The sequence below is a fragment of the Giraffa tippelskirchi genome, chromosome 5 (assembly GCF_054371585.1).
Source record: "Giraffa tippelskirchi isolate mGirTip1 chromosome 5, T2T-mGirTip1v1.2.pri, whole genome shotgun sequence".
Lineage (NCBI taxonomy): Eukaryota > Metazoa > Chordata > Mammalia > Artiodactyla > Giraffidae > Giraffa > Giraffa tippelskirchi.
In genome coordinates this window covers 88,583,482-88,600,021 of record NC_137279.1, presented here as the reverse complement: position 1 = coordinate 88,600,021, position 16,540 = coordinate 88,583,482, and the positions used below count along the sequence as shown (strand labels likewise).

The 16,540-nt window shown below is 51.7% G+C and overlaps 1 protein-coding gene and 1 long non-coding RNA gene across 2 annotated transcripts in view; one reads left to right on the top strand and one right to left on the bottom strand.

The window, feature by feature from the left end:
* The window catches only part of VANGL2 (VANGL planar cell polarity protein 2), a 29,088-nt gene extending 13,203 nt beyond the window's left edge, over positions 1 to 15,885 (top strand). The window contains exons 2-8 of the mRNA XM_081486168.1: positions 2,898 to 3,158; positions 3,297 to 3,417; positions 5,275 to 5,882; positions 6,621 to 6,757; positions 7,272 to 7,407; positions 11,338 to 11,569; positions 12,360 to 15,885. Coding sequence (XP_081342294.1) covers positions 3,088 to 3,158; positions 3,297 to 3,417; positions 5,275 to 5,882; positions 6,621 to 6,757; positions 7,272 to 7,407; positions 11,338 to 11,569; positions 12,360 to 12,620 — 1,566 coding nt within the window. The 5' untranslated portion in view covers positions 2,898 to 3,087 and the 3' untranslated portion in view covers positions 12,621 to 15,885. The remainder of the gene's footprint in view (positions 1 to 2,897; positions 3,159 to 3,296; positions 3,418 to 5,274; positions 5,883 to 6,620; positions 6,758 to 7,271; positions 7,408 to 11,337; positions 11,570 to 12,359) is intronic.
* Positions 7,563 to 14,026, bottom strand: LOC145504844 (uncharacterized). Its single transcript, XR_014052551.1, has 2 exons — positions 13,978 to 14,026; positions 7,563 to 9,588 (listed from the first exon to the last, which is right to left on the bottom strand). It is a non-coding gene; the product is annotated as an uncharacterized LOC145504844 (long non-coding RNA).
* Positions 15,886 to 16,540: the final 655 nt, after the last annotated feature.

The window sequence follows — 16,540 nt, the reverse complement described above, 5'->3', positions numbered from 1 at the left end:
GTGTATCTTTGTTACATACTTGTCGTGATATGGGGCTATGGAGAAACATCACCAGGCCATGGAGTGTCTCCACATACCTCTGTGAGGAAGATAAATGAATGGAAAGAAAGTGAAAGTGAAGTTGCTCAGTCGTGTCCAACTCTTTGGGACCCCGTGGACTGTAGCCTACCAGGCTCCTCTCTCTATGGAACTCTCCAGGCAAGAATACTGGAGTGGGTTGCCATTTCCTTCTCCAGGGGATCTTCCCGACCCAGGGATTGAACCCGGGTCTCCCGCATTGCAGGCAGACGCTTTAACCTCTGAGCCACCAGGAAAGCCCAAATAATTTGACGTTGTCAAAAGTGGGTTTCGAACCCATGCCTCCAGGGGAGACTGCGACCTGAAAGCAGCACCTTAGACCGCTTGGCCATCCTGACACATAAGTGAATGGAGGTGGCATTTATTTCATCTCCCTGCAGTGTTTTCAGTTTGCCCGAGAGTCAGGTGGTATCAGTTACTAGCGGTGTGCCAATGGAAAGGTGGTGGATACAAGTCCGTATCAATCATAGTTCTTATTCTCAAGTTACTGATGGTTCAGTTCAGTTGGAGAAAAGTTAACAACTACATAAAGCAAATTTATTTAGTTCTTAGCGTAATTGACCTCGTGGCAGCACTTGACCTGGCTGATTTTATTCCTACCTTGAAACAGTAATTCTTGGCTGCATGAGAGCCCACTCTTCTGGTCTCCTTGCTCCTTTGGCCTCATGTCCTCAGCCCCTTTGCCTGTTCTGTGTGCTCGGACATGTTTACATGTTGGGGTTCTAAGGGACCCCCTATTTAACCTTCTCACTGGGTGATCCCATCCATTCCCTTGACCTTGCACACCATCCATACCTCCAGCTCAGACTCTTTTCTGAGTCTAGCTCCTCTGACACTCAGCTGCCTGTTTAACTGCCTGTCTCACAGCCATGAACTCAGCATGCTGGAAACTGAACTCACCAATTCCTCCCCAGTCTTCCCACCTGATAATGGCACTACCACCTCCTCTCATGCTCAGGCCAGAGATCTTGATGCTCCCCACCCCTTCAGCCAGTCCAATTAAGTCCTGCTGGTCCTACCCAACATATGTCATGAATGTGACCATTTCACACCTCCTCTGCTTCTCTGCCCCATCACTGCAGTTACCTCCTTCCTCGTCTCCCTACTTCTGCCTTCCCTTCTTTCCAGTCTCTGTCTGGAGAGCTAAAACCCTTCCCAGGCTTCCCACTGAATTAATCCAGCTCTTCCCCCAACCCGGGGCTTCCCCGGTAGCTCAGCAGTGAAGAATCCACCTGCAGTGCAGGAGTCATAGGAGATGCGAGTTTGATCCCTGGATCGGGAAGATGCCCTGGAGGAGGGCATGACAACCCACTCCAGTATTCTTGCCTGGAGAATTCCATGGACAGAGGAGCCTGGTGGGTTATAGTCCATGGGGTTGCAAAGAGTCTGACCTGACTGAGCAACTTAACATGCATGCACACTTTTCCTGACCCATGGGGTTTGCAGTACCCCGACCCCTGCCACCTCTTCAGCCTCACCTTCCATTGCCTCTCCCGTCCTCACACCCGGCTCCACTGGGTCACCCGACTCTCTGCTGCTTTGGCCTTCCTGTGGGTGGTTGTCTGCTCTGCAGGCTTTCCCCTCCACTCTACCTGCTTAGCCCCTGTGCTCCTTCAGGCTTGGTTGTTGTTTTCTCAGATTTTCCAGAACCATTCAGTTTAAAGGAGCCCTGTTCCCCAGACTTGTCTGTCGTACTGTCCTCGTCCTTCTCCTTTCATCACTGATGTAGTTAGTTGTTTATATACACCTGTTTACATGCACCAACCCTGCTGGGCTGTGAATCTGGGGTTTCTTCCCCACTGTACTCAGGGCTTGGCAGGGGATATGGTTTCTAGATGGGGCCTAAGCAAGACGTGATGACTCAATGAGTGAAGGTGGGAAATAACTGCTCAGTGCCCAGGGATGTAACATTGGGTGCTGGGGGTGAAGGGGGCTTTTGTGAAGGGGTAGGGGCTGGGTTGTGAGGTGGTAAGCAGGATTGGGTGAGAGTTAGGGAGGACGGGAGAAGGAGAGGTCTTTCTCCTCTGCTGAACTGGAAAGTGAAAGTGTAGAAGAAAGACGCTGCCCCTCAGTCCACAACGGTGAGATAAGCTCATGACATTGCCTGATTCAGGATGTTAGGTTTTTAGAGAATGGTTTCTGCTTACCTTCCCCTCCTGCCCCTCACCACGTGATTTGTAGTTTCCATTCTTCACCCTGGCCATGTGAGCAAATTTGTGCATGCACACAAGTCAGGCCACTCACACACTCACACACACACACACACACACACACACACACAGCCTTAAGGGGAGCAGCCAGCTTAACCTCACAGTAACTATGGGTACGTACATGCTGGGGAGACAACGCCAAGAGAAGCAGCCGTAGGCAGCCCCCTGTGGGCACTCAGAAATTAAGAATGGGAGGAGATGAGAGGCCTGGGGTAGCCTCTGGACTGAAGCTAGCTGCCTCCTGCTGTGGTCTACACTGGGCCAGCCAGTTGGCTTGGCCAGAACCCACATTCTCCAGTGTTCCTGGCTGAGAATAGGAAAGTGCTGCCCAGTTCTCCCCTGCAGGGGGTCCAGAGTTGGGTCATTCTGGGTGGCCTTTGCTGTCATCTTTCCCTACCCCAGGGCACAGTCTGGGGGTGCCCTTTCTAGGAGGCAGGGCAGGAGGAACTGGGCCCCCTGGACAGAGCAGGAGCCTGGGTGGGATATTCTCAGGTGGTAACGAGGCTCCCCTGAGCTTCCTGTGCCTGCTTCCTGGGCATGGCCTCCCTCTCTGCTCTGAGCCCACAGAGAGCTCCAGCCCCACCCTGACCAGCTGCTTCCTTTCCTCAGGAGCGCCGCTTGATTTTCTCTGAGGCAAGCCCACCTGTCCAGCAAAATAGAGTCCCTCAGGGTGACGGTTGATTTCCTGAAGGTGCCCCTTGGCCTGAAGAAGCCGGTGCTGAAGGAGGTGGCAGTGGGGCCCCCCAGAAGGCCCCAGCCTGTGGCCCTGGAGCGCTACAAGGCACGGCGTTCAGACGCCATGGACACCGAGTCCCAGTACTCGGGCTATTCCTACAAGTCTGGCCACTCCCGGAGCTCCCGCAAGCACAGGTGGGTGTGCATGAGGGGTGACACAGGTCGGGGAGCGGGGTGGGAGCACCACAGGGGTGGCAGGCTGAAGCTGGCTGCTGAGAAACACAGGTCCTCCCCTTGACCTTCTGTGCCTGTTCCCCTGGCCTTCTACTGCAGGGACCGTCGGGACCGACACCGCTCTAAGAGCCGAGACGGGAGCCGGGGGGACAAGTCAGTGACAATCCAGGCTCCAGGGGAGCCCCTGCTGGACAACGAGTCCACAAGAGGGGATGAGCGGGTGAGTGTCAGGCGATGAGGTCTGGACCAGGTGTTTCCACTCAGATCCTTGCAGAAGCTGGAGGTCCATCCAAAAGGGGAAGGGAATGGAAACCTGGCCTCTTTTGACAGAGAGAGGAGGGCATTTTGGGTCATACTTCTGCTAAGGGTCCCAAGGTAGGACCTTGTCTCAGTAGAATTCTGTAGAATCTTGGTAGAATTCAGAGATCCCTTTGGAAGCAGCAGCCTCTTTCATCTTTTATGACCCATGTGACCTGGGCTGTGTAATGGGAATTGCCTCTCCTCTGGGCTCATGCCAGCCAGTTAGGGGACTGAGAATCTGGAGTGGGAGGATGGTGGTGGGTGGGGGCTGGAGGTGTGGCAGCCCAAAGTTTCCCTTGGGCATTCAGGTGCCCTCTGGTGTTGGACTGAAGAATAGCACCCTCTGGTCAGAGGGAGGACTTGATGGAGAAAGGGGTGGAAGTGAGCTTGGGGAGATGGGAGCGGGACTGGCCTCTCTGGCCCACTGTGTGCCTCTGGCAGGGAGGGCAGGAGGCAGAGCCCAGTGCTAGAAGAGGGAAGAGGCAGGATTTGGGATGACTGAGGTGGTCCATGTATCATTCCTCCTTTCTTCATGGGAGCATTGTAGGGAGCTGGAGACCTCACAAGACATCTCTGTGACCAACCCTGGGGATTCCTGGGGCTTGGAAGCAGATCAGTACCTGAGGGAAATGATCTTTCTCCCTCTTTCCCAATCCCGTCTTCTCCCAGAGACCTGGCCTCCTGAGTTCTTGAAGTGACCCTGATCAGCTCTTCTGTTGTTGGGGGGTGTGCCCAGGCTCTTGAAACTTTGAGCACATGTGTAGGTATAGTGGTTGTGGTTACTCACGGGTTCCCTGAGCTGAGACAGGCAGTGCCTCCACTTTCCACCTTCTGTTCAGACTCCCCTTTCCTTGGGGAAATGCCCATGTGGTGGGCATTCAGATGGGCCAGAAGAGCCAGCCAGGCAGACCAGAGACCCAGAGAGGCCCTGAGTCTGCACCATGTCTTGTATGCCCTGCACTAGTCTCTCACCTTACCCATCCCTTCCTCTCGGTGTCCTCTTCCCCATGCTGCCTTGGTCAGGTCACTCCCTTAACCAGATACTTGAGTGGCTCTCCATACTCTGAGGATAAGTACCTATTGCCTACCCTGGCCTTGGGCTTCCCAGGTAGTGCTAGTGGTAAAGAACCTACTTGCCAATGCAGGAGATGTAAGAGACTCAGCTTTGATCCCTAGGTTGGGAAGATTCCCTGGAGGAGGGCATGGCAACCCATTCCAGTATTCTTGCCTGGAGAACCCCATGGACAGAGGAGCCTGATGGGCTACAGTCCATAGGGTCGCAAGGAGATGGACATGGCTGAAGCGACTTAGCACAGCACAGCATGGTACATCCTGGCCTTGCAAGTGGGTTGCTCAAGCCTGCCTGCTTTGCCTGGAGAGTCTGACGTCAGATCCCATTCTCTGACTGAGCAGCTCCCTGGCATCTCTCTTGGACCCTCTGTTCTGAGGGTGCATGTGCAGGATTTTCCTGGTTGGCTGACAGCATGAAGCTCCCGGAGGGCCCAGGTCTCAGATGTGCCATCCCTGCAGAGGCCAGACTTGGGTATACAGGGAAAGTGTTAGTCTCTCAGCTGGGTCCGACTCTTTGTGACTCCATGGACTGTAGCCTGCCAGGCTCCTCTGACAGTGGAACTCAGTAAATACTTGGATAGCTGCGTGTGTGTTGATTACCCTCTTTTCTCCTCTCCCTGCTTTGCTCTCTGTCTTCTTCCCACTCACCTCTTCTCCTATGTCCCTGCCTCCTCCTCTTCTTCCCCATCACCATGGCTGCTCCTAGGACGACAACTGGGGGGAGACGACCACAGTGGTAACGGGCACCTCGGAGCACAGCATCTCCCACGATGACCTCACGCGCATCGCCAAGGACATGGAAGACAGCGTCCCACTGGACTGCTCCCGGCACCTGGGTGTGGCGGCGGGGGCTACGCTGGCCCTGCTCTCTTTCCTCACACCTCTGGCTTTCCTGCTGCTGCCCCCACTGCTGTGGCGGGAGGAGCTAGAGCCGTGCGGGACGGCCTGCGAAGGCCTCTTCATCTCTGTGGCCTTCAAGCTGCTCATCCTGCTGCTGGGCAGCTGGGCCCTCTTCTTCCGCCGGCCCAAGGCCTCTCTGCCCCGCGTCTTCGTGCTGCGCGCCCTGCTCATGGTGCTCGTCTTCCTGCTCGTCGTGTCCTACTGGCTCTTCTACGGAGTTCGCATTCTGGACGCCCGCGAGCGCAGCTACCAGGGCGTGGTGCAGTTTGCCGTGTCACTGGTGGATGCCCTGCTCTTTGTGCACTACCTGGCCGTGGTCCTGCTGGAGCTGCGCCAGCTCCAGCCGCAGTTCACCCTGAAGGTCGTGCGCTCCACTGACGGGGCCAGCCGCTTCTACAACGTGGGCCATCTCAGGTACAGGCGCGTGGCGACAGGCAGCCGGGCCTGGGGCGGAGGCGGAGGGGACTATAGGGCATAGGGCAGCGGGGTGTGATGGTGGGGCTGGAGGTGATGTGCTCGGAGGGCTAGGTGGGAAGCTGTGTACTCTGCACATTCTAGGTTTTCAGCAGTGTTTGCTGCTTGATGGTGGGATCATACTGAGGGTCCTGGAGCAGATAGGGTGGGAGTTAGGAGTTGGGAGTGAATAGATGAACAGAGATTGGGGATCTTATAGAGGGATGGACCAAAGAGGAGAAAGGTGTGATTCTTTGCAATCACGTTTCTAGCTCTTGGAGGCACAGCTTCTTGAGGGCACTCAGTGAGAGGTCAGTGAGATGAGCTGGCCAGAGGAAGGGCCCCCCTGGGAAAAGATAACGAGGGAGGTTCTTCAGCCCCCTAAACTTGTGGGCAGGATGCCCCCCTGGCCACCCAGATTATCATTAGTCCTGCAGGGAATCTTGAGGGGAATGCTGGAGGGGAGGAGATGACCCCTGCCTGGGGATCCTGGCCCAGTGCCCTTTCTCCCCTGGGCTTCAGCACGGCAGGGAAGGACTAGCAGGCCAGCCCTGGGGAAGGCTTAGGAGCCAGGCTTCTTGGAAGCAGCTTGTCCCTGCCCTCTGTCCTCTCCTGCCCTGCCGACCTGCCCTGATGTGTCCCTCCCCTGCGCCCCTTGTCTGTCTTTTCTCCCTCCCCCTCCTGCTGTCTCCCCCACAGCATTCAGCGTGTGGCAGTGTGGATCCTGGAGAAGTATTACCATGACTTCCCTGTCTACAACCCTGCCCTCCTCAACCTGCCCAAGTCCGTCCTGGCCAAGAAAGTGTCTGGCTTCAAGGTGTATTCCCTCGGAGAGGGTGAGCAGCCCTGCTCCTTGGCCTCCTGGTCTCCTCCCAAGCAGGACTCCCGAGTTCCTGCCTCCCATTTCTCTTTCACCCTTCTTCCCGTGCTTTCTCCTTCCTCAGACTGTGTCCCAGCCCCTCCTGTTCTGTCATCTCCCTCCACAGCAGGTGGCTGGTTTTAGCTGCTGATCCTGCTCCCTTTCCCTTTACGCTACGGTGTGTCCCCTTACTCTGGCTCAGCTGTGTCTGCTCCTCAGCCCTGGTCCTAAGCCCTCGCTCTCGGAGTCCCGAACCTCCAGCACTGGGGAGGAACCTGTGCGGGACTCCTGCTCTCTGGTGCCGTCCTTGCTGCCTTCCTGTGGGCCTCTCGCAGACGTCATGGCCAGGAGGGATGGGAACGGGAGGTGTTACTGGGGGGTGGACACAGCTTCCTTTGGACATGTCGGGGAGCTGGCCCCAGACTTCCTGGAGTGGGAATCAAGGCAGCGCTCTGAAGTGACCAACTTCTCTCTCTCCTGCTTCTGCACAGAAAACAGTACCAACAACTCCACGGGTCAGTCCCGAGCTGTGATCGCAGCGGCGGCCCGCAGGCGGGACAACAGCCACAATGAGTACTACTACGAGGAGGCTGAGCATGAGCGGAGGGTGCGCAAGCGGAGGGCCAGGTGGGTCTCGGGGAGGAGTGGGGCCACTGGGGGGCTGTTGGGGAGGCTGGGGAGAGGAAGACCACCTGGCTTCTGTAACTGATGATGATGTGGATGGGATGTGTGTGTTCGTTTTCTGTTGCTGCCTTAATAAGTCACCATGAACTGGTTGCTGTGAAACAACTCACATTTATTGTCTTGCAATTATGAGAGTCAGACGTAGGTGAGCTGAACCCTCCGCTCAGGGTTCATGGGCTGAAATCAGAACAAATCCAATTTTCGCCCGAGTCCCCTCCAAGCTCACTGGTTGCTGGCAGAATCAATTCCTGGTCACCTGGGCCCATAGGCAGTTTTTCCTTGAGGCCAGCAAGACCAGGTCTCTGACTTCTGCCACCAGCTGGAGAGAACTTCACTTCAAAAGGCTCGTGATGAAATTAGGCCTGCAGGGTAATCTCCTTATTTTAAAGTTAGCCGACTTGGCACTTTCATTACCTCTGCAAAACATACCAAGATTATTGGATAACCAGGGGACGGGGATCTGGTGGAGGTGGAGGGGCCTTTGAATTCTGCCTGCACAGTGGGGCAGGGACCATTAAAGCCCATCAGCCTCCCTGGCAATGGCAGGGACCAAGGCTAGACCAGCCCTCTTTCCAGTAGATCTTGGAGGCTTGCTCAGCAGATGGTACATTTTTACCTGCAAAAAATGAGGTTCTAGTGCCCATATCTCAGTAAATTCTTAAACACTGTCCTCATGCTTCCTTTTTTCCTGTTCACATTGTTATGTGAACGCTGTTCACGCCTGAAGATTCTTTCTTGGTGTCGACTGCTTGCCAGGGCCCACCTTCATCTGTTGGTATTTCTACAGGGGAGGAACAGAGGGTCTTGGGACTCTGCCCTTCCTCACACATGATCTCCAGGCTTCGAAGGAGGAAGGTAGCCCTGACCCTGTTCCTTTTATTTTTATTTTAGTTTTTTAAGAAGTTTTAATTGGAGGAAAATTGCTTTATAAGTTGTGTTGGTGTCTGCTGTACAACAGTGCAAATCAGTCATCAGTTCAGTTCAATCGCTCAGCCGTGTCCGACTCTTTGCGACCCCATGCACTGCAGCACACCAGGCTTCCCTATCCATCACCAACTCCCGGAGCTTGCTCAAACTCATGTCCATTGAGTCGGTGATGCCATCCAGCCATCTCTGTTGTCCCCTTCTCCTCCTGCCTTCAATCTTTCCCAGCATCAGGGTCTTTTCCAATGAGTCAGGTGGCCAAAGTATTGGAATTTCAGGTGTACTGGAATTTCAGCTTCAGCATCAGTCCTTCCAGTGAATATTCAGGACTGATTTCCTTTACGATTGACTGGTGTGATCTCTTTGAGGGACTTTCAAGAGTCTTCTCCAACACCACAGTTCAGAAGCATCAATTCTTCAGTGCTCAGCTTTATAGTTCAACTTTCACATCCATACATGACTACTGGAAAAACCATAGCTTTGACTTATACGGACCTTAGTTGGCAAAGGTAATGTCTCTGCTTTTTAATATGCTGTCTAGGTTGGTCATATGGACATGGGTTTGGGTGGACTCTGGGAGTTGGTGATGGACAGGGAGGCCTGGCATGCTGCGGTTCATGGGGTCACAAAGAGTCGGACACGACTGAGCGACTGAACTGAGCTGAACTGAGGTTGGTCATAGCTTTTCTTCCAAGGAGCAAGTGTCCTTTAATTTCATGGCTGCAGTTACCATCTGCAATGATTTTAGAGCCCAAAATAAAATTTGTCACTGTTTTCATTGTTTCCCCATCTATTTGCCATGAAGTGATGGGACCAGATGCCATGATCTTAGTTTTTTTAATGTTGAGTTTTAAGCCAGCTTTTTCACTCTCTGCTTTCACTTTCATCGAGGCTCTTTAGTTCCTCTTCACTTTCTGCCATAAAGTGATTTCTGATTTCTGTCAGAAAGTGCAGGAAGTGGCAGAGATCAGCCATAATTATGCATATATCACCTCCCTTCTCTCCCCCTAGCCCACCCCTGTAAGTCATCAGGGAGCACCAGGCTGGATTTCCTGTGTTATACAGCAGCTTCTCACCAGCTATCTGTCTTACTCATGGTAGTACATATATGTCAGTGCTACTTTTTCTGTTCATCCCACTCTTTCCTTTCTCCAGTGTGTCCATAAGTTCATTCTCTATATCTGCGTCTTCATTCCTTCCCTGCAAATAGATTCATCAATACCATTTTCTAGACTCCATATATATACATTAATATACTTTATTTGTTTTTCTCTTCCTGACTTACTTCACTCTGTATAACAGGCTCTAGGTTCATCCACCTCACTAGAACTGACTCAAATTCATTCTATTATATGGCTGAGTAATATTCCATTATATATATTTATATATACACACACACACACACACACACACACACACACACATACATACCACATCTTCTTTATCCATTCATCTGTTGATGGACAGATAGGTGGCTTCCATGTCCTGTTATTGTATGTACTAGTATGTACTGTGAACACTGGGGTGATGGGTCTTTTTGTATATGTGCTGCCGAAGCGAGCACATGATGGGTCTTTTTGAATTACGGTTTTCTCAGGGTATTCACCCAGTAGTGGGATTGCTGGATCATATGGTAGTTTTATCCCTAATTTTTTTAAGGAATCTCCATATAGTTCTCTGTAGTGGCTGTATCACTTTACATTCCCACCAGTAGTGCAAGAGGGTTCCTTTTTCTCCAGCATCTGATCCTGTTTTTACATGAGGCTGCAGTAGATGGAAGATTAGCAGCCCCATTTCTGTGACATTGCAGCAAGTCTTCAGTTGCCGTGGGAAGGAAACGGGAAAAGTTCCCTGCCTCCTCTGCCTTCTGCTTTGACCGTGATCTCTGGATCTCCTGGGCTGCTGCTACCATCTCCATTACCTTGGTTGTAACCAAGAGAAAACTTTTCCCCTTGGTCCACCTAAGACAAAGGGATCTTTTCTAAAGGAACTTTACTGAGACACTCAGGGAGGCAAAAGAATAAACAGAGATACAGCAGAATTACTCAGATCCACATGTTTCCTTGGCCCAGAATCCTATCCCAAGCTCCTTGAAGTCCCCAGGTTCCTGGGTCTCCCTGATACTGGTGTTCATTTGCATGTCTCTGTACTTTTAATGTAAATGGGCTTCTTTTTCCTGCTTCCCTCTTACTAACATATTTTTGAGATTCACCCTGTCTGTGTATCTGATTTGTTGCATCTTATTGCTGCCTAGTACTCAGAGAATACTTTCAACATCCTGACCACTATTTGGATGATAGTCATTTGCCTAATTTTTTTCCATTTTATGAATAAGTAGTATCCTATTAACATTTAATTTTCTTAGTACTGTCTAGTAACAACTTCATCTTTTTCAGCCTTTCAGGTCTCTTATGAATTGTTTGTTCACTTCTTTGCCCATTTTCTATTCTGTTCTTACCTTTTCCTTCATGATTTGTAGAGCACATTGTTTTGCCTTACCTTTGCCCACCCCAGGTATTAGTTAATGTTGCTCATGCTATCACGGTTGAATAGACATGTGTGATTTTGATGTAGTTATATCTAATAATGTTTCACCCACTGAAGTGCAATTCAGGGGAGCTCTTATTTAAGAAGGCTTTTTCTAGGGTTCGATCCATAGTTGTCTCTCTCTTTGACACTGGATTGTCCTCTATGGGTCCTGGGCTGGGCTCACTGAGCTCTACAGCTGTTTCCTATTTCTAAAGGGGTGAAGACCCTCTGCCTCCCACCCATACACATGCATTCTCATATGCACACAGACAGCCTCCAAAGCCTGGTTCTTGAGTCCAGATGAGAGCCTATAGCTTCAGGCAGAGCACAAAGGCCTGACCTCTTTCAGGCTGCTGGAGGGCTGAAGCTGGGGGGAAGATGAGAGGTGGGAGTCTGGTCCATACCCCTTGTCTCCCCCAGGCTTGTGGTGGCAGTGGAGGAGGCCTTCACTCACATTAAGCGGCTGCAGGAAGAGGAGCAGAAGAACCCCAGGGAGGTGATGGATCCCCGGGAGGCAGCCCAGGCCATCTTCGCATCCATGGCCCGTGCCATGCAGAAGTACCTTCGCACCACCAAGCAGCAGCCTTACCACACCATGGAGAGCATCCTACAGCACCTTGAGTTCTGCATCACGCACGACATGACGCCCAAGGTAGGCCCACCTGCCCCAGCATCCTTTCTCTCTCCCTGACTCTAGCCCCTTCCCTTTTGCTTCCTCTCCCTTATTCTTTCACTTCCTTCCCTATCCTCCATCCGTCTCCTGTCCCTACCTCCTTACAGTCTCTCATCTCTACTCCATCTGCTCCATCTCTGAATGGGGTAGCATTCTTAGGTGCTGAGAAGAGGGAGTTGGGGGACCATTTGGGAATAACTGAGATCTGTTTCTCATCTCTATAGAGGTTCCAGAATTTTCAGATCCAAACTCCCACCAGACGTTGTTTGCTCTATGCTCTTTTTGAGCCAGTTCCACCATTCAGTTTTATGGCCAGCTTCCTAGAATTGCCTCCCCTGAGCCATCTTTGGGGAACAGGTCACTACAGATGTTGCACTTCAACTGTGATGCCTCTAGCTTTCTGCTGGTGCAGCCCTGCTGAGTGCTACTCATTCGAGCAGAAGGGAGAGGAAAGAGTACAAGGGAGGGCTTTCCCGGGTCATAGCAGGTACCTGGGAAGCTCAGGGGATGTGGGGGTCAGGAGAGCTGGTCCCAGACCTGACCCTGCTGAGCCACACCACCTCTGTGGCCTCCCGCTCCTGCATTGATAAACCAGGGTCCCAGGCAGATGATCTCAGGCCCTTTCCTGCTCTAACATTCTGAGATCATTTGCATAGAGTGAGCTTGGGACATCTTGGTGGTCTTTGGAAGCTTTACCCCCAGAGGGGTAAAGGGGAGGTGGCAAGGTGGGAGGGAAAACTTCCTGAGAAGTCCCCTCTCGCTTCCTCAGGCCTTCCTGGAGCGGTACCTGGCGGCTGGACCCACCATCCAGTATCACAAGGAACGATGGCTGGCCAAACAGTGGACACTTGTGAGCGAGGAGCCGGTAACCAACGGGCTCAAGGATGGCATTGTTTTCCTCTTGAAACGCCAGGACTTCAGCCTGGTGGTCAGCACCAAGAAGGTCCCATTCTTCAAACTCTCCGAGGAATTTGTGGACCCCAAGTCACACAAGTTTGTCATGAGGCTGCAGTCTGAGACCTCAGTGTGACTGTGCAACAGCAGGGGGACTGGGAGACGTGGGGGGCTCCTGAGGGTGGCAGTGGGGGCATGGTTCTCAGGCCCTGCCACATTCCTGCTGCCCTTCTTCCTCTTGCTCTAGTTTTTTTTTTTTTTACTTGAATTACCCCCCTCCCCCACCTGCCTCCTCCCTCTTCCTTATTTACCCCATGTGAACCTGGAGAGACCATCCTGCTGTCAACAGTACCTGGGAAGTTTCCCCTCTCTTCTCCCACCCCCTCACTTTTGTATCACTCCGGGCCCTGCAGGAATCAGTGCCTCTCTCCCTCTCCTTTCCCTGCCAGCAGTCTCTTCTGGAAGGGCCCGGCAGAGCCCCACTCGGACCCAGGTTCTTATAGCAGTTCTCTCCAGTGGTTCCCCAAAGGATTTCTCTGGGAGGTGGGGGGCGCAGATCTGACTCCAGAGAGCCACAGTGCCAAACCCCCGGGCAGCGCTGCCCGCAGCCTCCTGGCGGCAGATGGACCTGCTTCCCTGTTCGCTCACCCCACCTGAGCAAACCCGGAATTCTTAAGCAGGGATCCCCCTGTGTCCTCCCACACAACCCGAGTTGGGGCCTCCCCACCAGGGTTGTTTGCTTCCAGCTCTTCAAACCTCTTCCCCATCCACATATTCAGAGCAGGGGAAGATCATGGGCCCTGGGGGGCAGTACCTTTCTTCCGCAGGGTCTTTCCTACGCAGCCCCTTGGGGAAGGTCGGGAGAGAGCCCCGTGAACATCGCTGACCACTACCCTCTGAACTGCCCACACCTTTGCTCCAACCCTGCTGGGGTGGGTCTCCCCCTTCCTGGTGAAGGATGCCACGTAGACTTCTGTACAGAATTAGTGGCTTGGCTGGACCCTGACCCACCCCAGTGGTCTCAGACAAACGTTTTTCTTTTCTTCACCAGCCACCCCCCATTTTGCTGTCTCTTCTCTCAGCTCCAGAGACCTGTTGCCTCATCTCTTTTTGGGGGGGTAGCCAGCAGCTCCTCCTCATCCCCTGCCTTAAGTCCACTTCTTTGCCTCAGGGGTCTCTTCTCCTTGGCTGGCCAGGGTCCCCCCCACCCCCCACCGTTCCCTCTCTGCCTGGTTTTCTGGGCTCTGGTCTTCCTCTGTAATGGGATGAGGGACCAAGATTGCTGCCTTTGTTGGGTACTTAGCCCCTCACCCCATTTAGCTTCCATAGCCTTTGCACCCAATCTGAATTCTTGAGAGTTTCACTCTCATTTTGAGCAAAAGTTGCTGGCCTTCTAGTACTTAATTTCACTGTAAATCTGAGCCTTGAAATCAGACATCCCTAAATTATGTAGTTTTAGCCAAGGGGAATAGAACTAAGGAGTACTCACATACCTCCAGCCAGCACCCATGTTGGGGAGTGTCCTCATGGCCCAGCTGGAGCAGTCCCCTGGGCCAGTCCTCAGAATAACTCACAATGCCCCTTTGTAGGCCCATCTCTCCCCTGGAAAACTCATTGGTTCTTGCCTTGCAGAGGGCACCCTGAGATAAGATCCCCATTGAACTCTTACCAGGGAGGCTTCCTCTCTGTATTGGCAACACTGGGCATGACGGAGCCTGGGGATTGCTTCTCCTGCCGTCCTTTCTGAAAAAGCACATCTGTCCACACACCACTTCCTCGAGAAGGGCTCTTCAGCCAGTGCTTACCTTGTCTGCACATGGGTGGGTTACACGGCTGACTTAGGCAGGGCCTAGAGGGCAGCCTTGGGCTGGGGCTGTGGGTTTGAGGATAAGCCTGAGTGATACACATCCTGTCCTGGGGGTCCTGGGAAGGTATTTTTTTTCTTCTCTTCAAAGACCTGGTTTCAGAGGAATCCCTTCTGGGTCACATTTCTAAATACCTCACTATCCTGGAAAACGGGGCCTGGATGGTGACTGGGGTCACTGCCATTGTGGGCAGGAGTGGGATGTGGTGTGGTTTGGGGAAGAGTTGGGTGGGGACAGGGAAAGTATTTGTGATCATAGTTGCTGCCCTAGATGAGGGGTGGGGGAGTGTTTATTTTAAGAACCTGCCATGTTTTTTAATCACTGTGATTATTTCATTCCTTTTAACTAAAACGAAAAGACATTTTCCCCCCAACTCTCTCTCTAAGCACTAAGGGCTGTGACTGAGACTGGTAGTGTTTTGGTCCTTTGCGTCAGAACTGTGGTATCTTTGTCTTCTTTGATTACTCTTATTGTTATTTTTTAAAATGTCAGGATGAATTGTCACGTGTATGGCTGTGTTTGTCTTTTGCTTCTCCTGTATGGGAAGTTGTCTCCATACTGTGAACTGAGGTAGGGTTTGTAGCTGCCTCAGTCCCTCTGAGCAGTGTCCCCCACTCTGTCTGTCCCATCACAGGCTGGATTTTCTCATCCTTCCCTTGTGGGGGTGTGCCCACCCATTACCACCCCCACCTTGCATACCGTCATCAAGGATGCTGTGGCTGCGTCTCTCCAGTGCTCTTTTCTCTGACCCCATGGCATCCTAGCTCATCCCTGCCACACCTGCCCGGCCTTCCTTTTCACCACCTGGGAAGGCTGGTCCTCCTTCCCTCTACACCAGGATGCTGTGCCTCGGTGCTTCACCTACCTCGGCACTCTGCTGCTGTCCCACTGGCCCCTGTCTCTTACACTACCCTTTGTGCTCTCTATTTCTGTTTTTGTTTATTTCCCTTTGGCCTCTTCTTTTTTCTTCCCACTCCACCCCCCATTTCAGCCCTTTCCTTTTCACTTCCCCCTGTTGCAATACCTGTGATGAGACATTGGGATCCCTTCTCATCTGAAACAGCTGTTTCCCAGAGTTGAAGCTTCTCTCCTTCTCTTCTGGGCCTGGATGAGCTCCTTTTGCCGCTCTGTGGTGTCTGTCAGTCTGTCTGCTCTTTCCTCTGCCTTCCCCACGGGGCAGCATCTGCTGATGGAGTTGGTCCCGGTGTGTGATTGTTGTGATTTGTTCTTTTGTGTGTGCAAGGAAGGGGGCTTTTTGAGTTCCTTCCAAGTGAGACTGTAAATGTAGAATTTTCCATTGTTGGATCTAGATTTTTTTCCCCCCTTTTTTTGGGTTACAGAGCTGAGACCTTGTGCATGCATGTAGAAAGTTGTAAAATGTAAATTCTTTTTTTTTTTTTTAATATATAAAAAGCTTGTTTTTACAGTTTGCAGTGGATCTAAACATTATGGCAATTTTAGAGATTTTTTTTTCTTAAACATAGGAATTAAAACTGTACAAATTTTTTTTTATATATAAAATAAAGACATTTGACTTTTGTGGGGGTATTCTGTTTTTTTTTTTCTCTCTCTCTTTTCATTTTTTTTAACAGGAGTGAAAAGAGCCTGAGAAGGTCAGGAAGGAGTGAATGTATGTTCTTGGTTAGGGAATGGGTGGGCCAGGAGGGGGCAGTGTGAGCTCATCACTGCTCCGCCCGTCTCAGGATGAATGAAAAAGGAAGCTGCTTATTCTGAACTCTGATTCTGAGAAGAGAAACACTTGGGAATGGGAAGACTTAGCTGTTTTCTGAGGTGGTTGTCAAGATAATGAGGAGGGAAAGATTCCTTTCTGGGTAGATTCACAGGAATTTCAGAGAACAGTTGATGATTTCATGTAATAGTGACAGCTCCTCACATGTTATTAAGAAACATTCCTGAAGTGTATCTCATGTTTCTAAGTATCACCTTATTTCTACCAGTATCTCTCTAATCTTTCAGATACTGTACAAAAGAATATTCTAGCAGGAGTCATTTATTTAAAGTGGGGATGTTCAGTTGAGCCTGTGCTTGTAATCAAGCCCTGGAATTATGGTTGAGAGATGAGGGGCTTTCTCTCAGCTCTACCCAGACCTAAGCTTCTGTGTGACTTTGGGCAAAATACTTAGCACAGAACATTCTTTCTAAGGTTAACAATAAACAGACCAACAAATGT